The 24,757-nt window shown below is 38.5% G+C and overlaps 2 protein-coding genes, 1 long non-coding RNA gene and 1 pseudogene across 3 annotated transcripts in view; all 4 read left to right on the top strand.

The window, feature by feature from the left end:
* The first annotated feature begins 555 nt into the window (after window positions 1-555).
* LOC113905299 lies at window positions 556-16,882 on the top strand. Its single transcript, XR_003514633.1, has 3 exons — window positions 556-918; window positions 12,726-13,415; window positions 16,774-16,882. It is a non-coding gene; the product is annotated as an uncharacterized LOC113905299 (long non-coding RNA).
* LOC113905298 lies at window positions 2,886-4,450 on the top strand (annotated as a pseudogene).
* A 1,253-nt stretch (window positions 16,883-18,135) lies between the features above and the next one.
* LOC113905293 (olfactory receptor 4A47-like) overlaps window positions 18,136-24,757 on the top strand; it is a 32,098-nt gene continuing 25,476 nt past the window's right edge. The window contains exon 1 of the mRNA XM_027562335.1: window positions 18,136-18,222. The gene's annotated coding sequence lies outside the window, so the exon portion shown is untranslated. The remainder of the gene's footprint in view (window positions 18,223-24,757) is intronic.
* LOC113906062 (olfactory receptor 4A47-like) lies at window positions 18,154-19,442 on the top strand. Its single transcript, XM_027564070.1, has one exon. The coding sequence runs from the start codon at window positions 18,154-18,156 to the stop codon at window positions 19,099-19,101; it is 948 nt and encodes a 315-aa protein (XP_027419871.1). The 3' UTR covers window positions 19,102-19,442.

The raw sequence follows: 24,757 nt of genomic DNA, 5'->3' as shown, positions 1-24,757 counted from the left end.
AGGAGATCCGCCCTGAGATTTCTTTGAAAGGAATGATTCTAAAGCCGAAACTCCAGTACTTTGGCCACCTCATGGGAAGAGTTGACTCATTGGAAAAGACCCTGATTCTGGGTGGGATTGGGGGCAGGAGGAGAAGGGGACGACAGAGGATGAGGTGGCTGGATGGCATCACTGACTCGATGGACGTGAGTCTGAGTGAATTCCGGGAGTTGGTGATGGACAGGTAGGCCTGGCGTGCTGTGATTCATGGGGTCGCAAGGAGTTGGACACGACTGAGTGACTGATCTGATCTGATGTCTTTTATGCTTTTAGGGCCTGGCAAACCAAAGTGAAGTCGCTCAGTCGTGTCTGACTCTTTGGGACCCCATGCACTGCAGCCTGCCAGGCTCCTCCGTCCATGGGGTTTTCCAGGCAAGAGTACTAGAGTGGGTTGCTATTTCCTTCTCCAGGGGATCTTCCCAACCCAGGGATTGAACCCAAGTCCCCCACATTGCAGGCAGATGCTCTTACTGTCTGAGCAAAAACTTAAAATATTATAAACATCTGTGAGTCCCAAAGAAATAGAAATGTGATACAGCTTCTGACATCTTTCCTCTCTCTCCCAAACACAAATTCCTTTTAAATACAAAGTGCATGTGTCTTCTGTCTGGGCTAGTTTATTATTTGAACAAGTCAGGCCGGGACAAGAAGTCTTAGACAGGATCTAATGCGAATTGATATAGAAGAGAAGTACAGTTTTTTGAAATTTTACTTCAGGGTTTTCTTTCTGGAAACACTTTGATTTTTTCTTTCTTTCTTTTTTTTTTGCAGTAAATTAACATGTTCATGACTCTGATTACAGACAGCTTGGGTTGAAGAAAACCCAAATGGAATTTATTTTAAATATTATTGAGCCTTCAAAGGACCAATTATTGATAGGTCAGTAGTTTATAACCCTCAGTACTGAACTGGGCAAAAATAACTGTTTTATGCTCATTTTTGCATGTAAGAACAGCTTGTGAACTATTTGTCACTATCTTTTGTGTGTTGCTGATCTTAGTGGCTATGATAAAAAAGTTAAATAGTTTGGAATTCAAGTGCAGCACTTGTTGGCTATATTACAAAGCACCTGCTTCAAAGTGTCTTTCTTGGATCACTCTGCAGCATGTCCTTTTTCTTCTCTTTTTCCTCTTCCTCTTTTATCTTTTATCTTCGTTTCATCCTTTCACCTTTCCCCTCACCTCTCCTGTCTGTTTCTCTCCACATTTCCTGTCTCTCTCACCAAATACTTTATAATACCAAATATTGGCCAAAAATAAATACATCATAAGACTACACTCTGTGAAGTCATTTGTTTTTTAAAGGTTATATTCCATTTACATTTATTTATTTATTTATTTTGCTTTGGTCTGTATATTTTCTTTTCCTTTTTAAAAAAAATTAATTTATTCATTTTAATTGGAGGCAAATTACTTTACAATATTGTGGTGGTTTTTGCCGTAAATCAACGTGAATCAGCCACGGGTGTACATGTGTCCTCCCATCTACGAAGTCTTTCTTTGAATAGTGAGTTAAATTTAAAGTTCCTCTTTTCCCAGAAAACTCCACACCCAGTCATAAGTTGAATCTAGAAGGATTAAATTTCTTATGTATTGGAATATGGCTTTAGCAAGTGAGTTAATGAAACAAATAATCCAAGGAAAACCCACAAAAGTAAAAAAAGCAATAATTAAATCTTTATGTTAAAGATTCTATTAATAGCTTGCTTCAATTTTTTAAATCTGAGGACCTTCCCTTTTGACATTTATCCATGTTCTCCTTAACTGTTTATTTGCATTTTCAGAATCTTTGCCCAGAAACCCACTCCAGTATTATTGCCTGGAGAATCCCAGAGACAGAGGAGCCTAGTGGTCTGCCCTCTATGGGGTTGCACAGAGTTGGACACGACTGAGGCGACTTAGCAGCCGCAGCAGCGGCAGCAGCAGAGAGAATTTTGAAGTTTTCTTTAGTGATAAATTCATGAAAAGAGTTAAATCATACAACAACAACAATAATAATGTTTAAAATGTTGTAATCTTTACAGTAACCCTAAATACAGTCATACATAACCCTCCTTTAACAGGTGAAAAAATTGAAGAAAAGAGGGATTAAATGAATCAATGTTATATAGTTAATAAAGTGTAAGTCCCAGATTTAAACTAAGGCTTTGGGTTTTTAAGTTCCTCTTTCTTTGTACTTTAATGTATTTCTAACTTTACCTTTCTTCTTTTTTCTCTCCCACTTTCTCTTTTCCTCTTTTTAATTTTACTTTTTTCTTTCTCTCTCTCAGTAAATGTTCAGTTTTTGACCAGGGGAGGAGAAACAGTTTATGAATAAGATTGCAATTGTAGTAATGCATATTTTTGCCTTCAATGGCACACACTGTTGAAAAAAGAGATATGAGTGTGAAACAGTGTGACCAGTGCTATAATGGGCATTGACTGCAGCCTCCTAGATCTGGAAGATGCACACATTTTCAGTCTTGAGGAAGTGAAGAAGCTATCAGACAGGCAAAGTAGGAAAAGATATGGCTAATGAGGATCTTATCTTTTGAGTCTTTCTGTTTCTCACTGGCAGACACGTCCAGCCTTTCCAGGAATAGAATCCATATATCTTTGGGTGTTTGTGAACGTGCCACCTACGTGTCCACATCATGGATCGGCTCTTAAAGTTTGATGTGTTTTTTCTTTTCTGATTTTAAAAGTTATACATTTTTTTTGTCACCAAAAATTAAAAACAAATTAGTAAATGATAAAGAACAAAATAAATACCACATATATTTTCACTTGAAAGGATATACAAAATAAAAACCTTTTTTATGGCTTTGTGCTTGTTTTTGGCTTTTGTAAAACTAAAGAAAATAGGCATTCCATGAAATTATTTATTCCTTAAGTAAAAGGGTTATAATTGAGGATGACTGTGACTTTCTTTCCAGCAAAGTGTCTTGTCACCGGAACGGAATTCATGGAGAGGATGAATAATGTGATGGAATTCCTCCTCCTGGGCCCAACTCAAAATGTGAAGCTTCAGAAATTTTCCTTTGTTGTGTTTTTAATTGTCTACTTGGTCAACTTGGCAGGCAACCTGCTCATCATGATCACCATCAGCGCCAGCACGACCCTAGGATCCCCTGTGTAGTTCTTCTTGTCTCGTTTATCCTTTATAGATGGCTGCTGCTCTTCCTCCATGACCCTTAAGATGCTAGTTGACTCCCTTACTATGAGAAGAGCTGTCTCTTTTAGGGGGTGTATGACTCAAATCTTTGTCGAGCATCTTTTTGGTGCTGCTGAGATTATCCTTCTCATGGTGATGGCCTATGACTGTCATGTGGCCATCTGTAAACCCCTGCACTACAAGACCATCACGAGTTAACGGCTATGTAGCTTTCTTGTGGGAGTGGCCTGGGCTGGAGCCTTTGTCCATGCAGCCATTCAGATCCTGTTTACAGTCTGCCTGCCCTTCTGTGGCCCTAACGTTAGAGATCATTTCATGTGTGACTTGAACCCTTTGTTGAAACTGGTCTGCATGGACACTCATACCTTTGGTCTCTTTGTTGCTGCCAACAGTGGGTTCATCTGCCTGTTGAACTTCCTCCTTTTGATGGTCTCCTGTGTGGTCATCTTGTGCTCCCTAAGGACCTATAGCTTGGAAGGAAGACACAAAGCCTTCTCCACCTGTGTCTCCCACATCACTGTGGTCATTCTGTTTTTTGCACCCTGCATATTTGTATATATGCATCCAGGGATCACCTTTTCCATTGATAAAGCCATGGCTGTGTTTTATACCATGATAACACCTATGATAAATCCTTTAATCTACACCCTCAGAAATGCAGAGGTGAAAAATGCTATGAAGAAGCTCTGGATCAAAAAGTGACTTCAACTGAGAAATAATCACAGCAGCAAAAATTACTTTGTCTTTTAAATACAAAGATAATATACTTTCCCTGGTTTAGTGCCAAGTGAACACCATATGTAAAAGTATGTTGGTGTTGGCATATAAATCCTTTGAGGGAAATTTCAGGCAGAAAATTGTTTATCACATCCAGATACCCTATTTAGATTTATTTAGTGCCCATTTGGTTGTCAAACTTGGATATACTTTCAGAATTATTTGGAATACTTATTAAAATGTACATTCTCAGGACACAGCTCTAGAGATTCTAATTCAAAAGGACTGTTGGGTTGGCTTTTCTACATTATAAATAAATTTATACAGATGTTTCTAAGTGGGTGATTTATGCATACACTGAATAATAGTGCAGTAGATAATATATGCATCCTCAACTGATTAATGGATCACCTGATTAAAGCATATCCTGGGGATTATCTTTCATAGCATATGCTATGAGAATCACAAAACTTTCAGTTCTTCATAGATCATGCAATGCATGCTTACTACCTTTGCAATGCCAAACAAAAAATATAGTATTCTGAGAAAATAGAAGTGTTTTTGGTCTTTATTCTCCATCTTCTCTTTCTATACTTTTAAAATATTTTGCTACTTATGGTCTGTTTTGTTGTATTTTTTCTCTCTGTGCTTGCAAAGGGAAGATCTATCATCTATTCTTGTTGAGTTATTTAGACTATCAATAAAATTCATTTTTTTTTGTAATCTCAACTATTCATTCATATTGAGAACACTGCTTTTACAATTTTCCTCTGTGAAAGAGGACTTTATGTACCATTTTTATACGCACATTTGGAGGAATGTGTGATAGTGTTTAATATTCTATGATGGTTAAGAGTAGTCTCTGAGTAAGATAGATCTGAGATCAAAAATTTGCCTCACCACATCCAGTATGAGCTTTGGCAAATCATACCTTTCTGAGTTAAAGGAGAACGATAGAGGCTGTATCAGGATTAAGTAAATAATCCTCATGGATCTTTTATCACCAATAAGTGTTCCATAGCTGTTAGCCATCACAAATACCATTCCTGGAGTCTCTGTAACTGTGTAGAATCACTCATTCATCTAACATTTCTGAGCATTAGGAGAGATAATACATGATTTCTCTGCATCTGCTGTGAAGAGTAAGACTCTGAGCTGATGGGCCTTATAGCATTTCTTGGGGGCTGGAGTGATTCCCAACATTCTTGGCCATTACTGACCACTCTTCCCTGCTTTTCTGATTTCCATTGGCTTCATGTCCCTTAGGCTTTGGGGCTGATCCACTTATAGGTATGGTTTCCCCTAAACCTCCCTGGTTGTAGGACCAAAAGGTCATTTTATTAACTTGAGATCAACACAACAGGCAACCAGAATATGACCAGATATTTGTGTAGAGAAGGTCGTATAGTGCAGTGGTAAGAGTTGACTCAAGTCAGACTTTCTGAGTTTTCATGTTACTTGGGAAAGTTATTTAACCTTTCTACCTTACTTTGGCCACCTCATGCGAAGAGTTGACTCATTGGAAAAGACCCTGATGCTGGGAGGGATTGGGGGCAGGAGGAGAAGGGGACGACAGAGGATGAGATGGCTGGATGGCATCACTGACTCGATGGATGTGAGTCTGAGTGAACTCCGGGAGTTGGTGATGGACAGGGAGGCCTGGCGTGCTGCGATTCATGGGGTCGCAAAGAGTCGGACATGACTGAGCGACTGAACTGAACTGAACCTCATTATTTATCTATAACTACAGTAGCTATAATGCCTATCTTATAATGATATGGGGCCAGTTAAGTGGGTTTACAGATATTAAGTGCTTGAAGAGGTTTCTAGCTCACGGTAAATGTTATAAAAATGTTTTTTAAAAGGAAAAAAAAAATATTGACTGGTGCTGACCTGCCTTCCAGCAAGGCCAGATTTGGGATTGTATCTCTTCTTGAACTGGCAAGAGAATCGTTCCTTCTAGATCAGGACGTCCATGAATCTTACCTTGGTTCCTTAGTTGAAAAAGATGCTTCCTTATATGAGCAGTACTGTGTCAGATAACTTTTTCCCTTGAACTAACAGAGCTAGTATTGAATTCTACCTCATTAGTTTATGTAACACTGCATGTATTTCATAAGCTCACGGGATCTTTAGTCTCAGTTCATACATGCAGTGGAATGGTAGTTCATTTCATAGGTTTATTTCAAGCATTAGATGAAGACATGTATACAAAATATCCATGACAGTGCTTTTCACTCAGTGGGTGCTTGACAATTGTCATTATCTTTGCCACTTCCTTCATATCCTCCTCAGTTTCCCATTTCTGTCTGACTTAAAAAAAAAAAAAGCTGTATAATTTACATTTATTTTTCAACTCTATGTAGTTATTATATTAGGAGGTCATGAAGAACTTCCAGAATTCTGAGAGTAACTGCTACTGCTGTTAAGTCGCTTCAGTCGTGTCCGACTCTGTGTGACCCCATAGACGGCAGCCCACCAGGCTTCCCCGTCCCTTGGGTTCTCCAGGCAAGAACACTGGAGTGGGTTGCCATTTCCTTCTCCAATGCATGAAAGTGAAAAGTGAAAGTGAAAGTGAATTTGCTCAGTCGTGTCCGACTCCTAGCGACCCCATGGATTGCAACCTATCAGGCTCCGCCGTCCATGGGATTTTCCAGGCAAGAGTACTGGAGTGGGGTGCCATTGCCTTCTCCGTCTAAGAGTAAAGTCCCCTACATTAATGCAAGAAACATGGGATTCACTTTCTAAACTATCCACATTAAAATGTGAACATCTCCAAACTTAAAATCAGGTTCAGGAAGATCCCAACATTTGATAAACTTTGTATGACAACTTAAAAACCTGTAGGGCAATAATCAGTGATTGTAGTAAAGGCTATTGTTATTTACTATGATTTGGCTGGTGCTGCAAAAGCAAGTTTTTATTTAATCTCCATGAAAGCCTTATGAAAATGGATAATGTTATTCCTGCTTTCCAGAAGAATTAACTGAAGCTTGGAAAATTTAAATAATTTACCAGAGATCACAACTAGAAAACACCTGAGGTTGGTGTTGACCCTATTGAATTTGGGATTAGAACTTGCATTCTTAAAGAGTACACTCTATATCATAGTCATGACACACATCACACAGCTCACAACATTTTCTAGTGGAGGGAGATAGGTGGTAAGTAAGAAACCTATAAAAAATTGCATTCAGAGTGCAAAGTGCTTAAAAAATGGAAATACCTGACATGATAGTGACTCAGATGGCAGGGGCCGCTTTAGATTGTGTGTTCAAGGAAGACCCAAGAGCAAGAAGTTATAGCAATTGTCTAACAATGTCCAGGATGAGAGACACTGAGCTGAAGGTCATAGTTAAAACCACTAGAGAGGAATTTGTCCATGTGGGAAGGGAAGTTTTATCTGACCTGGATGAGTATCATTAACTTTTTCTAACTCAAAGATCACCAACAACCTTAATGTTATGATTAATTAAGTTCCACTCAAATCAGGAGGAAGTGAAATAGAACATATGTACTCAAGCAACCTCTTTCCCCAGAACTCGTGCTCACTTCTCAGCAGGGGTTCTCTTTGATGAACTCTTTGGTGTAGTCAGCAGCATAGATTTCCCCATTGCTCTTTGTGGCTTCTTTTAATTTCTACAGTGTCTGTCATGTAAAAGCATTAATTTAGAAGAGCTGGGTTAAACTGCTCGGTAGAAAGAAAGTTATCCATTTAATCAAATTTACACTATAAGTAATTGGTCTTGGTCTATCTCCTTACCTTGGACAAGGTGAGGAGACACCCCTCGTCCAAGGTAAGGAGCAATGGCTGCGCTTTGTGAAGTAGCCATGAAGAGATACCCCACGCCCAAGGTAAGAGAAACCCAAGTAAGACGGTAGGTGTTGCAAGAGGGCATCAGAGGGCAGACACACTGAAACCATACTCACAGAAAACTAGTCAGTCTAATCACACTAGGACCACAGCCTTGTCTAACTCAATGAAACTAAGCCATGCCTGTGGGGCAACCCAAGATGGGCGGGTCATGGTGGAGAGATCTGACAGAATGTGGTCCACTGAAGAAGAGAATGGCAAACCACTTTAGTATTCTTGCCTTGAGAACCCCATGAACAGTATGAAACGGCAAAATGATAGGATATTGAAAGAGAAACTCCCCAGGTCAGTAGGTGCCCAATATGCTACTGGAGATCAATGAAGAAATAACTCCAGAAAGAATGAAGGGATGGAGCCAAAGCAAAGAGAATACCCAGTTGTGGATGTGACTGGTGATAGAAGCAAGGTCCGATGCTGTAAAGAGCAATATTGCATAGGAACCTGGAATGTCAGCTCCATGAATCAAGGCAAATTGGAAGTGGTCAAACAAGAGATGGCAAGAGTGAATGTTGACATTCTAGGAATCAGCGAACTGAAATGGACTGGAATGTGTGAATTTAACTCAGATGACCATTATATCTACTACTGAGGGCAGGAATCCCTCAGAAGAAATGGAGTGGCCATCATGGTCAACAAAAGAGTCCGAAATGCAGTACTTGGATGAAATCTCAAAAACAACAGAATGATCTCTGTTCATTTCCAAGGCAAACCATTCAATATCACAGTAATCCAAGTCTATGCCCCAACCAGTAACGCTGAAGAAGCTGAAGTTGAACAGTTCTATGAAGACCTACAAGACCTTTTAGAACTAACACCCAAAAAAGATGTCCTTTTCATTATAGGGGACTGTAATGCAAAAGTAGGAAGTCAAGAAACACCTGGAGTAACAGGCAAATTTGGCCTTGGAATACGGACTGAAGCAGGGTAAAGACTAATAGAGTTTTGCCAAGAAAACGCACTGGTCATAACAAACACCCTCTTCCAACAACACAAGAGAAGACTCTATACAAGGACATCACCAGATGCTCAACACCGAAATCAGATTGATTATATTCTTTGCAGCCAAAGATGGAGAAGCTCTATACAATCAGCAAAAACAAGACCAGGAGCTGACTGTGGCTCAGACCATGAACTCCTTATTGCCAAATTCAGACCGAAATTGAAGAAAGTAGGGAAAACCACTAGACCATTCAGGTATGACCTAAATCAAATCCTTTATGATTATAAAGTGGAAGTGAGAAATAGATTTAAGGGCCTAGATCTGATAGATAGAGTGCCTGATGAACTATGGAATGAGATTCGTGACATTGTACAGGAGACAGGGATAAAGACCATCCCCATGGAAAAGAAATGCAAAAAAGCAAAATGACTGTCTGGGGAGGCCTTAAAAATAGCTATGAAAAGAAGAGAAGTGAAAAGCAAAGGAGAAAAGGAAAGATATAAAATCTGAATGCAGAGTTCCAAAGAATAGCAAGAAGAGATAAGAAAGCCTTCTTCAGCGATCAATGCAAAGAAATAGAGGAAAACAACAGAATGGGAAAGACTAGGGATCTCTTCAAGAAAATCAGAGATACCAAAGGAACATTTCAGGCAAAGATGGGCTCGATAAAGGACAGAAATGGTATGGACCTAACAGAAGCAGAAGATATGAAGAAGAGATGGCAAGAATACACAGAAGAACTGTACAAAAAAGATCTTCACGACCCAGATAATCATGATGGTGTGATCACTGACCTAGAGCCAGACATCCTGGAATGTGAAGTCAAGTGGGCCTTAGAAAGCATCACTATGAACAAAGCTAGTGGAGGTGATGGAATTCCAGTTGAGCTATTACAAATCCTGAAAGATGATGCTGTGAAAGTGCTGCACTCAATAAGCCAGCACATTTGGACAACTCAGCAGTGGCCACAGGACTGGAAAAGGTCAGTTTTCATTCCAATCCCAAAGAAAGGCAATGCCAAAGAATGCTCAAACTACTGCACAATTGCACTCATCTCACACGCTAGTAAAGTAATGCTCAAAATTCTCCAAGCCAGGCTTCAGTAATATGTGAACCGTGAACTTCCTGATGTTCAAGCTGGTTTTAGAAAAGACAGAGGAACCAGAGATCAAATTGCCAACATCTGCTGGATCATGGAAAAAGCAAGAGAGTTTCAGAAAACCATCTATTTCTGCTTGATTGACTTTGCCAAATCCTTTGACTGTGTGGATCACAATAAACTGTGGAAAATTCTTCAAGAGATGGGAATACCAGACCACCTGACCTGCCTCTTGAGAAATTTGTATGCAGGTCAGGAGCAACAGTTAGAACTGGACATGGAACAACAGACTTGTTCAAAATAAGAAAAGGAGTACGTCAAGGCTGTATATTGTCACCCTGCTTATTTAACTTATATGCAGAGTACATCATGAGAAACGCTGGACTGGAAGAAACACAAGCTGGAATCAAGATTGCCAGGAGAAATATCAATAACCTCAGATATGCAGATGACACCACCCTTATGGCAGAAAGTGAAGAGGAACTCAAAAGCCTCTTGATGAAAGTGAAAGAGGAGAGTGAAAAAGTTGGCTTAAAGCTCAACATTCAGAAAACGAAGATCATGGCATCCGGTCCCACCACTTCATGGGAAATAGATGGGGAAACAGTGGAAACAGTGTCAGACTTAATTTTTTTGGTCTCCCAGATCACTGCAGATGGTGACTGCAGCCATGAAATTAAAAGACGCTTACTCCTTGGAAGGAAAATTATGACCAACCTAGATAGCATATTCAAGAGCAGAATTACTTTGCCAACAAAGGTCCATCTAGTCAAGGCTATGGTTTTTCCAGTGGACATGTATGGATGTGAGAGTTGGACTGTGAAGAAAGCTGAGTGCCGAAGAATTGATGCTTTTGAACTGTGGTGTTGGAGAAGACTCTTGAGAGTCCCTTGGACTGCAAGGAGATCCAACCAGTCCATTCTGAAGGAGATCAGCCCTGGGATTTCTTTGGAAGGAATGATGCTAAAGCTGAAACTCCAGTACTTTGGCCACCTCATGGGAAGAGTTGACTCATTGGAGAAGATCTGATGCTGGGAGGGATTAGGGGCAAGAGGAGAAGGGGACGACAGAGGATGAGATGGCTGGATGGCATCACTGACTCGATGTCATGAGTTTGAGTGAACTCCGGGATTTGGTGATGGACAGGGAGGCCTGCCGTGCTGTGATTCATGGGGTCGTAAAGAGTCGGACATGACTGAGAGACTGATCTGATCAGCCTCTGCCCAATTTCAATCCCTCCACTCCCTTCAAACACACGTCTCTTTGAACTTGTCCTATATCATTCTTTACCTTGTTCACTAGCTCCAGGTGCCATGGCCTTGCTTTTGCCCATGAACCTGTGAACTCAATCTCTTTATTCCCCCAATACTCTTCCTCGAGACCTCCATCTGGTTGGATCATGGTCCCCACTCAGACTGCAGTTCACCTGTCCCCTCCTTAGAAGTATTCTTCAGCCCCCACTATAAAATCATTGTCTATCTCCCCGAATTTCTCTCTATCACATCACTCTATTACCTTTTCTCTACAGCATCTTCATCATCTGATTACTTCATTTAGTTGTTTATTATCTCTCTCTTCTAATTAGTATGTAAACTCCATGTAGTAGAGGTATTGGCTGTTTTAGTCACTACTGGATTTCCAGTACATAGAATAGCCTTGGAATAGAATAAATGCTTAATAAATATTTTCCAAATAAAAGGCTATCACTTCTAGTTACCCCTTTTAAGAGTAAATACAGGACTTCCCTGATGGTACAGTGGATAAGAATCTGCCTGCCAATGCAGGGGACATAGGTTTGATCCCAGGTCCGGGAAGGTGCCACATCTACTGAGCCTGTGCTCTAGAGTCTGCAGCCTGCCACGACTGAGCTTGCGTGCTGCCATCATTGATGCCCCCATGCGCCTAGAGCATGTGCTGTACAGCAGGAGAAGCTTGTGCACCACAGCGATGTGTAGCCTTCGATCATCACAGCTAGAGAAAGCCTGCAAGCACAAGGAACACCCAGCACAGCCTAAACAAATAAATAAAGAGTAAATGCATTTTTAAAAGGTACACTTGTTAACTGGTTGCTTCTGAAATTGATAATGGTGACTTTGATTCTTGTTGATAAATTGAAATGGAGAAATTAGATCAGTTTAGTATATCAGTCAGGATTCCTAGCTGATGATGGAATCTCCATAGGGAGTTTAAGTAGAAAAGGTACATGATAATGTGATTGAATCTTAAAGAATCTTTGAAAGGATTAGCTCCTGCTTGGAAGAATGTGTATCCTGCTGTTGTTGGATGAAGTAGTCTATAGATGTCAATTTTATCCAGTCGATTGAAGCTGTTGAGTTTAGCTATGCCCTTACTGGTTTTATGCCTACAGGATCTGTCCATTTCTAATAGTGGATTTTTTATAGTTAGAAGTCTCAAACTCTAATTACCTTCCTAAGTTGTTCCATTTTTTATTGTCTGACTTTATTATTAGAGTTTTATGTGAATGCAAGCTGAGTTTATCCTGATTTTTTTTTTGTTTTATTAACTATTATATCCATAGCTCATAGAATAAAACCTGGAAAAAAATAGATGTTCAATTTTTAAAAAAATAATGAATGATTAGATAGCTATTGCAACTACATTGGAGATAAGAATTTCATGTGTTCAACTTCACACTTCTACAGAAAAAAGTTGATTAGGTAAAAGAAAACAAAAAGTCTTTCTATGGCAAAGTAGAGAAAGTGTCAAACTCATCTTCACTGGAACAAAATGACAGGCCGATATTTCATTTTCAGCTGGCAATATTTCCATAATGGTTCTGAGGCTGTTTGTTTGCTTGTTTGTTTTTCTCTTGTTACATATTCCTTACCCTAGTTATGTGATGCGATTGGTTTAACAGGGTTTTGTTTGTTTTTAATATGTAGATGTTCTTTAAGATTTGGTGGAAAATCCCATTGAATTTAATTAAACAGCAATCAGATTTGGATACATTCCAATTGCAGGACTCCATGATTAACACCATGAGAAGGTACAGTACCATCATGACATTTTGTTTAAGTAGACGATGTTGTCCTCTTAAGAGCTAATGTAATGAATGCAGGAGATGCTTTAGTAGGTTTAAACCATGATATAAAAAAGACACAAGAATGCCATCTCCAAATCTAAAGTAGAACTATTTGGCCATATCAATACAATAGAACGAGACTGGTTACACATTGGAATGGTAGTTATTTTTTATTGATATTACTAGAACAGAATGAATAAGATAGAAATTTCCCTGGTAGAATAGCTACTCTTATCTTCATATGTAGACACAGGATGACACAGGAATCTTTTTTTTTTTAGTTTCTGAGAAACTTTTCTAATGGGAAATTTTTAGTTTTTCTTGTATCATGATTCCTCTGAAATGAAGCTACAATGTAGGTTATAATTTTCTGAGATACTTGGAAGACCATGGAGAAAATGAACAGACAAAGGCATATGAAATCAAATATGCCTTCAAAGGACAATGCAGCTTTTTGTCCTCGATGAGTAAAGCAGATGGCCCAGAGACTTCTAGGTCTTCATGAGTGGGATAAAAATCCTCCTTCAAATTGTGAGCAAGTTCCCAAAAGGTAAGACTTAAGTTAATAGTGGAAACCAGGCTTTGCATTTGTATAAATTTCTGTATTACAGTACATAGGAAATCATATTGCTTGAGTTTCTAAGAACTGAAATTAAAAAAAAAATAAAAACAAACTGCTGACCATAGAGAAAATAAAATAAATCAAAGTTAGATTCCAATTCCAGGCCTGTCATTTAAAAGCAGGTAACTTTGGGAAAGCTAATTCTGAGCCTCAATTTTTTTAAAACTCTAAATTGGAGATTTTTTTTCTTGTCGTTGTGAACATAAAACGTGATACTTTACATTACATTACAGTACATAGGAAATCACATGGCTTGAGTTTCTATGAGCTGAAAATTAAAAAAAAAAAACAAACTGCTGGCCATAGACAAAATGAAATATAATTGTATGTTATATAAATATAATTATATATACTTATATGAGTATACATGGGCTTCCCCAATGGCTCAGTGGTAAAGAATCTGCCTGCAGTGAAGGAGAAACAGGAGACATGGATTCAATCCCTAGGTCAGGAAGTTCCCCTGAAGGAGAGTATGGCAATCCACTCCAGTATTCTTGCCTGGAGAATCCTATGGACAAAGGAGCCTGGCAGGCTACAGTCCACAGGGTCACAAAGAGTTGGACACAACTAAAGTGACTGAGTGCATGTTTATATATATGCATGTGTGTATCTGATTTTGTAAATATATATGAATGTAACATTTGAACAAAATTTTGCATAACAAGTGAAATTATAGATGTTCTTCTAGTCTTGGTATTTCTTTTCATTAAGATATTTTGGTCTATATTAATGAAAACAGTTGAATAAAAATGATTGTTTTCTCATCATGTTTTACATTTTAGAGGGGAGCTTGCTGATATGCTTAAATTGAATTTCTGATATTTTGGAAAAAAAAAAGTGAAGATTGATTATTCATGTTGGTTCAAGAACTCTGTTACACACATATATGTAGTCCACTAGATACTCACAAAAACTCAGTTAAGTACCTACCAAAATCTCATTTACAAATATGAAAATTATGACTCAGAGTGGTGACCTACTTATTTAAAGTATTATACCTAGATTTATAAAAGCATATATTATAGGCTTTGAAATATCTTTCATGATAAAAATGATATATATTTTCTAAAAGAAGAGTTGTACAGACATTTGATTTACACATAATAATGATGAAGTGTATCTAAAACCCAGTTTCATAAGGCTTTTGGCTTTCATGTCATATAAACTTGTCTCTGGAGTAGAAAGAGACATTTGTGATCAAATATAATAGTTTGCTAAATGGAAACCTCCTCAAGGGATGTTCAATATCACTGAGTATCAAGTGGAACAAGATTAGAACATGGCTGGTTAAGACTTATATGCTATTTGTCATGAAATGGTTAAAAAATTAAATGAAGTCAGGAGCCATCTTTGAACCTCAAGAGGTATCCTTATCTGGAAAAGAAGGAGAGTGAAAGCATGAAAAGATGCTTCCACAGTTACACTCCTATCGTCCTCTGATAGTATCACTCCTGGTATAGGGCCTGACCATTAGTGAATTAGTAGACACTCTGAGATGTCTCTGAGTTTAAATTACCTGAAAAATGTGACTCAAGGTTAAGTAGCTGGTAAATGGTAAGTAGTTGTACTGTTCTACAATATATTCCATCGTTTTAGAGGTAAAATGTTTCTGATCTCTGAAATAACATTCTACAAAAGAATAAATGGAACTACAGAGATGGAAAAGCACTTTGCCTATCTGAGGGCTAATATAAAGTCTTAGCCGAGTGAACATGGAGAATTGTAATACATGAGCTTGGGGAGGCAGTATCTGAAACAGTGATTATTACGGCTTATATGATATAGCTGAGGACACAATTATGGTTACTTTGTGTACTCTTAAAATTTATATGTTGGTGTCTTAATCTTTAAAACGAGAGAATGTGAGCTTATCTGGAAATGGGTTCTTTACGGAGGTAATTTATTTAAAATAGGATCAGTAGGGTGAGCCTTAATGCAACAAGACTGGTTTTCTTATTAAAAGGGGAATTCAGATACAGATAGGCTTACATGGAGAACACCATGTGAACTTAAATCTGGTCATCTTTAAGCCAAGGAAAGAAGCAGGGAACAAGTCCTTTTCTCACAGTCTTTAGAAGTAACCAATACTGTTGACACCTTGATTTAGAATTTGGTGTAATGATAAATTTCCATTTTTTAATTCCACCCAGTTTTTGTTTTGTTATAAAAGCTCTAGAAAACTGATAAAGATATTGATACAAAGAAGTATTATAGTAAATACCAAAAAATGTGCAAGTGGCTTTGGGATTGGGTAATGGGTAGATGCTGAGTTTTGGGCTGCCTGATAGAAAAATCCTAAATTGCCTTTAAGCGACAATTGGTAGAAATATGAATAATAAAAGGTGATTTCAATGTTCCAAGAAGAGAACAAGGAGGGCTGTAGAGAAAGCATGTATCATCTGAGAGAAATATGCTGCTGTTGCTGCTAAGTCGCTTCATTCGTGTCCGACTCTGTGCGACCCTGTAGACAGCAGCGAATTAGGCTCCTCTGTCCCTGGGATTCTCCAGGCAAGAATATTGGAGTGGGTTGCCATTTCCTTCTCCAATGCATGAAAGTGAAAAGTGAAAGTGAAGTCGCTCAGTCGTGTCCGACTCTTAGCGACCCCATGGGCTGCAGCCTACAAGGCTCCTCCGTCCATGAATTTTCCAGGCAAGAATACTGGAGTGGGGTGCCATTGCCTTCTCTGAGAGAAATATATATATATATATATATATATATATATATATATATATATATAAAACCAGAAATTATATCACGTTGCTAGAAATATGATGTTTGAGGTCTCAAATGAAATGAAGAACATCTTACTGGAAGTAGAAGCTGGAAGGAAGGCAATTATTCTCCTGAATAAGCAGGCCTAGCAGTTAATACAGAGAAGGCAATGGCAACCCACTCCAGTACTCTTGCGTGGAAAACCCCATGGGCGGAGGAGCCTGGTAGGCTGCAGTCCATGGGGTCACAAAGAGTCAGACACGACTGAGCGACTTCACTTTCACTTTTCACTTTCATGCATTGGAGAAGGAAATGGCAACCCACTCCAGTGTTCTTGCCTGGAGAATCCCAGGGATGGGGGATCCCAGAATCCCTGGTGGGCTGCTGTCTGTGGGGTCGCACAGAGTCGGACACGACTGAGTGACTTAGCAGCAGCAGCAGCAATATGGAATTTTGGGGGAATTCTTTTAAAACATTTCTACAATGTGAGTAATAACAATTTTATGAAATATTTAGAAGATTCTGTGAAGAAAATGGGCTGACATAGTCATGTGAAATCAAATATATTTTTAGAAATAATGCAGAGTTTTGTGTTTGGTGTTCACACTGGATTGAAGACATTTCTATGTCTTTACAAGATAGTTGCAAAGGCGACTTGCTGGCTGTGAACAGGAATCCAAAAGGTAAATTTATAACAGTTAATAGTAGATGCCAGATTTTTCAGTTGTGTTAATTTATTTCCTATGTAGGAAATCGCAAACTTGGACTTATAAGAATTGAAAAGTTGAAAACCTTTTCCTGGAATCACAAGATTTTTGAAGTGAACTAGTTTAAAATTCAGTTTCTCTCACTGAAAAATGTATGATTTTGAGAAAATCAAATATTATAAGCCTGTTTCTTTAAAAAAAATGAAGTTAATATTTCTTACTGTGAAGACTAAATTTTATACCTTAAATGTGACTTTATAAGTGCACAGAGTACATGCACTTATACATATGGAGATATGAAACATCAGTGTAAGCATGGAGATTTGTTTATCCCTAAGTCACATCTAAATTTTTGCCACCCCATGGACTGTAGCCCACCAGGCTCCTCTGTCCATTGGATTTCCAAGGCAAGAATATTGGGGTGGCTTGCCCTTTCCTTCTCCAAGGGATCTTCCCAACCCAGGAGTTGAACCCCTGTCTCCTGCTTGGAGAGAGATTCTTTACCACTGAGCCATCTGAGAAGTCCAAGCATGGAGATAATATCTAACATATAGTTTGGCATAAAAATGATAAATATTCTTACAATGTTAATACTTCCTTTTATTAAACTATTCTCTACCACATAATGAGATGGAGAACATTTAGGAAGGAATAGGTTAATTGTGGAATATTGAAAATGTATTTAATAAATTTAATAAATATGATTAAAATGTATTTTAATAAATATTAAATTGATATCTGTTTGGATATGTCAATTAGATAGTTGCATACACGTTTATTACTAAATTTCCCACTTTGAATGTGTAAGTTACCTTAAGTGAGTCTTTACTTAAATTTTTCACTTTTGTGATTTTATACCTGGTTCATCTTTTCGTGGAATTCCCTATTTATGCACTATTATCTTACTTTTCCTATAAAACTCAGCGGAAGTATTGTTTTCTTTGAGAAACCTTCCCAGATCCAGAGTTGATTATAGATATTCTGGAAATGTGAACCCTTATCCATGAATATATTTGTAGTGACACTTATAAAATTTGTTGGTATGGTCTGACCCCTCATTATACATCTAATCACTGAGAATAGGGAAACATTCTTGTTTGACTTTATGATCCTAATGGCAGGTTTAACACATTGAGTGAATAAAGTACATTAAGCTTATAAGCCATGTAAAGATGTTTTTAATTTTTTGATTTGATTTCTAGGTAAACTGTTCCTCATATCTGAAGTCAGCACCTATAAGGAATAGATGGAACCAAGAAGCAATGTGACTCACTTTGTCCTCCTGGGCCTCACACAGAATCCAAAGGAGCAGAAAGTCCTTTTTGTTATGTTCTTGTTCTTCTACATTTTGACCATGTTAGGCAACATGCTTATTGTAGTGACTGTAACATTTAGTAAGACCCTGAACTCACCAATGTACTTTTTTCTTGCTAGCTTATCATTTATGGATGCCATTTATTCCTCATCTATTTCTCCCAAATTGATTTCAAGCTTGTTCGTGGGGAAAAATACCATATCCTTCCGATCCTGTATGACCCAGCTGTTTACAGGGCATTTCTTTGGTGGATCAGAGGTCTTCCTTCTGCTAGTGATGGCCTGTGACCGCTATGTGGCCATCTGCAAGCCCTTGCATTACTTGGTGATCATGAGGCAGAGAGTGTGTGTTGTGCTGCTGGTGGTGTCCTGGGTTGGAGGTTTTCTGCACTCAATTGTTCAACTTAGCATTATTTTTGGGCTCCCATTCTGTGGCCCCAATATCATTGATCATTTTTTCTGTGACATGTACCCTCTACTGAAACTCGTCTGTACTGACACCTATGTCATTGGCCTCTTAGTAGCGGCAAATGGAGGACTGATCTGCACTATAGTGTTTCTGCTCTTGCTCGTCTCCTATGGAGTCATCCTGCACTCTCTGAAGAACCTGAGTCAGGAAGGGAGGCGGAAAGCCCTCCAGACCTGTGGTTCCCACATCACTGTGGTTGTCTGCTTCTTTGTTCCCTGCATTTTCATGTATGTGAGACCTGCTAAGACCTTCCCTATTGACAAATCATTAAGTGTGTTTTATACAGTCATAACCCCCATGCTGAATCCATTAATCTACACTCTGAGAAACTCAGAGATGACAAATGCCATGAATAAGCTTTGGAGAAGGAACACGGCATTTTATGGTAAAAAAGTGCATCATCCACCATGAAGGGGGTCATTTGACATCAGAGACCACTTCCTCGGAATTCAGTAGCTTTCTCAAATCTGATGCTGATTTCTTTTTCTTCAAAGAATTTATAATTATAATACAAAAAGTTATACTATAACCATACAACTGTGCTGTTAATAACATGAATAGTTCCTCTCCATGGTAGAATGTAAGGTCTGTAATATTTTGTTATCACTGTACCTGGAAAGATGTAAGGCTTATATTGAAGGAGCCAATATCATGTAACAGATTAGTGAGGAAATTTTATATAGTTACACCAATTTTTAACCCATTGATGCATTTTTTCTTTTTTAATTTTTTCGAGACAGTATTTATTTTTAGTTAGATTCTGGTCTTTTAAGTTATTCTTTTTATTATGCTATTTAAAGTATTTAATGCTATATACTCTGTGTTCTTTATAAAATTTCAGTTGCATTATACATAAAACTTTCATGTAACCCTAATTTTTTTTAAACAATTGAAGTGAAATAGGTAATAATAAATAGTAAAAGTGCAAATCATACAAAATGGGAGAAAGTGTAGAATACATTTCCTATTTATCTCTCAATATATTTTCTAGTCCACTTCTGCAGGGGCACTCTATTTCTTAAGATCCATCTGGTAATAATCTATGTAAAAGCAATTGTATTTAAATACATGTATTTTTTTTTCTGTGTAGGTAAACTTTGCACTTTTAGTAACATCTGCGAAGTATTTCCTAGTAGTTCATTTAGATCCAATCCTTAATTTTTCCCATACTACATCATACTCCTTTATAGAGACACACTGAAATTGTTTCCATTCTTTTTCATGTTGTTCCTAAACTTTTTCTATGAAAAGTAATTTTGAAATAAAAATATATTTTTGAATGTGTGCCAGTATGAGCTCCTGGAAGTGAAGTTGTTGATATATGTGTTGTGTCTGAATCAGTGCTCAGGTAATACATTTATTTAAAATATTGATGGTCATAGCTATTTCCATCTTTGAAGTTGTACAAACAGCTACACTCCTGTCCACAGTCCGTGAGAATATTTTTGTCCACATTCTCAAAATCAGTCCTGATAAATACTGATGGCATATGATAATCAGATTAAATTTATTTGAAATTTGGTTTTATAATTTACCACAAGTCCTTTTGATATAATTGGGTTTGGACATCTTTTCACTTGTTTGATATAATTTGTATTTTTTTCCCCTAGAATTGTCTGTTACTCTCTTTTATCTATTCATTTAATTGTTGATCCTTTCCATGCTGATTTTTATGAAATAATTGTCTAATAAAGAAATGACACTTTTGGCTATTGTACACATAATGGATATCTTTCTGGCTAGTCACAGAGCAAGGTGCCCTGGAGCTGGTGTCATTTTGCTGGTTGGTAGAATGGTCAGGCCAGGGTGTCCCGGGTGGTGCTGGCCTGCTGGTGAGTGGGCTGGGATTGACTGGGCTGGCATCAGGGCCACGGTCTGGTGGGTGGGGCTTTGGCTCAGTGGGTCCTGGGCTGATGCTTGCCCACTGGTGGGTGAGACCAGGACCTGGGGCTAGGGCTAGCCCACTGGTGGTGGAGCCAAGTCCCAGCGTCCCTGGCTGTGGGCCCAGGGGCCCCAGAGCTTGTGTTGTCTGAGTGTTTAAAGGTCCCAGAGTTTCTGGGCTGGTGTCCTTGTTACTACCCAGGGTTCTTGACCTCCTTAATCAATAGAAATTGATTACAGACCAGACAAGAAATTCAGGCAAGACTTTGTTGTGGTCCCCGCTGCAGCAGGGGGTAGGAAGACAAACTCCTTAGGTGGTATTGTGTGCAGGGGGCATGCACAGGACCCTACTTTTCTCCAGACTCTCTGCTTTTTGCTCCAGGCTCCTCAAAAGTGGTGTGTGTTCATGCCAAGTCTCTTCAGTCTAGTCTGACTCTTTGTGGACAGTTGCCCACCAGACTCTTCTGTCCATGGGGTTCTCCAGGCAAGAATACTGGAGTGGGTTGCCCTGCCCTCCTCCAGGGGATCTTCCCAACCCAGAAATTGAACCCGTGTCTCCTGAGTCTCCTGCATTGCGGGCAGATTCTTTACCACCGAGCCACCGGGAAAGCTCCTATTACCTTAGTTCTTAAACTTATTTTAAAAATTGTGGTCAAATATACATAACAAAATTTTTTATTTTAACCATATTAAAGTGGCATCAATTCACCCTGTTATGCAAACGATATCACTGTCTATCATCGGCAGAACATTTCCAGCTTCCCAAACTGAAATTCCACAGCTATTAAATAAGATTTCCCATTTCCACGCAGTGAGCCCCAGGCAATCACCATTCTACTTTCTGGGAACTTGGCCACTTTAAGTGCCTCATGTAAAGTGGAATCATTTTTTTTTGATTGCCTTTTTTCACTCAGTGTAATATCCTTTCCCCATTAAATGCTGTTGGCACCCTTGTTGAAAATTATCTAAGCACATGTAAAAGGTTTATTTCTGGACTCTCTGAATTCCATTGGTTTGTTGTCTGTCTTTATTCCAAAACTGGTGCTGTGACTACCGTTGTTTGTGTAACGTTGTAGAATCAGGGATATTAGACTGACCACTTTCTCTTTCCTTTTCAAGACTGACTTGCAAAATCCTTGAGATTTCTTATGAGTCTTGGCATGAATTTTTCTATTTCTGCTAAAAACATTTTTTGGGGTTTTGATAAGGATTGCACTGAATCTGTAGGTCAGTTACAGTCATATTAATATCTTAATGCTATTAAATAACCCAATTCATAAAATTCTTTCCATATATGGGTGTGTGTTCTCTGAGTAACATATTGCAGTTTTCAGTTTACAAGATTTTTGTCTCTTTGGTTATGTTTTTCCTTAACTATTTTATTCTTTATGATGTGCTTGTAGGTGGAATTATTTTCTTTATTTCTCCTGGGTTGTTCATGATAGTATAGATATTCAACATCATTTCACATAAAATCTCAACAAATTGGAAATAGAAGGAGTGTACCTTGACATAACAAAGTTCATATATTTACAGATCACAGCTAACATCATCCTCAACTTTGAAAGATTGAAAACTTCCCCATTAAAATATGCACGAAGAGGGCACTCTCACAAGCCCCTTTTACCATAGTATTGCCATAAAAATTCTTGTGAAAATTTTAGAGTTTTCTAAGTATAGCTCCTGTCAACTCTGAGAGTAAGATAATTTTATTAATTATCTCACTTTTTAAATTGAGTTTTACTTTCTGTAATAGTGCTTCTTTATTTAAAACCTTTTTTATTTTATATTGGTGTATAGCCAATTAATGAGTGTCACCAGTGGCTCAGTGGTAAAGAATCCATCTGCAATGCAGGAGACTCAGAAGACAAGGGTTCAATTCTTGGGTTAGGAAGATTCCTTGATGACATGGCAACCCACTCTAGTATACTTGCTTGGATAATGCCGTGGACAGAGGAGCCTGGTGGGCTATAGTCCATGGTTCTTAAGAAACTGGATGTGACTGAAGTGACTGAAAATGAAGGCACAGCCATGAACAGTGTTGTGATAGCTTCAGGTGGACAGCAAAGGGACCCAGTCACGAAACCACGTATCCATTCTCCCCAAACTCCTTTCTCATTCGGACTGCCACATAACACTGAACAGAGCTTCCCGTGCTGTACAGTGGGACCCTGTTGGTTATCCACTTTAAATGAAGTGGTTTGAACATGTAGATCTCAGTCTTCCCAACTATCTCTCCCACATTGTTCTCCACTGACAACCATAAGTTTGTTCTCTGCATCTCTGAATCTGTTCTGCTTTGTTCCTTGGTATCATTTCTGTAACAGTGCTTCTGATGGTATTTGTTTTCTATCCTTTCAATATCATCTTAAACATATCCTTTTAAGAAAAATAATCTCTGGTTATATTATCCATAGTAGAATTTTCCCTCTTATTTTCTGTCACGCTACCCTATTTCTTAACTTATAAGTAGTGAAAAGAATAAAACTACTTTATTAAACTGTTTCTTTCTTTATTATCTGAATCATAAATAAATAACATCCATGCAGGAGAAAAATTTTGCATGATTTTCCAACCGATTTTAGAAATTGCTGGGCTCTCACTCAACATACAATTGCTGGCATAACACAGGTGTCCTAACCTTTTAAAAATTAATAATTGGATAAATAATTAGCTGTTATCTCTAAAATGCTAACACATTTAGTTGCATTTTCTGATATAATTTTATATCTCTAACAAAATTTTAAGCTGAGAATAAGTTCAGTTCAGTTCAGTCATTCAGTCATGTCCAACTCATTGCCACCTCATGGACTGTAGCAATCCAGCCTTCATTGTCCATCAACATATCCCAAAGCTCACTCAAATTCATGTCCGTCAAGTTGGTGATACCATTCAACCATCTCATCCTCTGTCCCCTTCTCCTCCCACCTTGAATATTTACCAGCATCAGGATCATTTCAAATGAGTCAGTTCTTCACATCAGGTGGCCAAAGTATTGGAGCTTCAGCCTCAGTCCTTCCAGTTAATATTCAGGATTTATTTCCTTTAGGATGGACTGGATCTCTGTGCAGTTCAAGGAACTCTCAAGAGTCTTCTCCAACACCATAGTTCAAAGGCATCAGTTCTTCTGCACTCAGCTTTCTTTATAGTCCAACTCTCACATCCATACATGACTATTGGAAAAACCATAGCTTTGACTAGATGGACCTTTGCAAAGTAATGTCTCTGCTTTTTAATATGCTGTCTAGGTTGGTCATAGTTTTTCTTCCAAGAAGCAAGTGTCTTTTGATTTCATGGCTGCAGTCACCATCTGCAGTGATTTTGGAGCCCAGGAAAATAAAGTCTGTCATTGTTTCCATTGTTTCCCAATATATTTGCCATGAAGTAATGTGACCGAATGCCATGACCTTTGTTTTCTGAATGTAGAGCTATAGCCAGCTTTTTCCCTTTTCTCTTTCACTATCATCAAGAGGCTCTTTAATTCTTTGCTTTCTGCCATAAGGGTGGTGTCATCTACATATCGGAGGTTATTGATATTTCTCCCGGCAATCTTGATTCCAGCTTGTGCTTCATCCAACCCAGCATTTCGCATGGTGTACTCTGCATTTAAGGTAAATAAACAGAGTGACAATATACAGCCTTGACTCACTCCTTTTGCAGTTTGACCCAGTTCGTTGTTCCATGTCCGGTTCCAGCTGTTACTCCTTGAGCTGCATACAGATTTCTAAGGAGACCCGTAAGATGGTCTGGCATCCCATCTGTTAAGAATTTCCCGCAGTTTGTTGTGATCCACACAGTCAAAGGCTTTGGCATGGTCAATAAAGCAGAAGTAGATGTTTTTCTGGAACTCTCTTGCTTTTTCAGTGATTCAACGCATGTTGGCAATTTGATCTCTTGTTCCTCTGCCTTTCCTAAATCCAGTTTGAACATCTGGAAGTTCTCTGTTCACATACTGTTGAAGCCTGGCCTGGAGAATTTTGAGCATGACTTTGCTAGCATGTGAGATGAGTGGATCGGGTGGTAGTTTGAATATTCTTTGGCATTGCCTTTCTTTGGGATTGGAATGAAAGCTGACCTTTTCCAGTCCTGTGGCCACTGCTGAGTTGTCCAAATAGCTGGCATATGAGTGCAGCACTTTAACAGAATCAGATTTTTGGATTTGAAATAGCTTAGCTGGAATCCCATC

Source organism: Bos indicus x Bos taurus, chromosome 15 (assembly GCF_003369695.1).
Source record: "Bos indicus x Bos taurus breed Angus x Brahman F1 hybrid chromosome 15, Bos_hybrid_MaternalHap_v2.0, whole genome shotgun sequence".
NCBI lineage: Eukaryota > Metazoa > Chordata > Mammalia > Artiodactyla > Bovidae > Bos > Bos indicus x Bos taurus.
The sequence above is the reverse complement of the archived record's forward strand: the minus strand, read 5'-3'. Positions and strand labels throughout refer to the sequence as shown.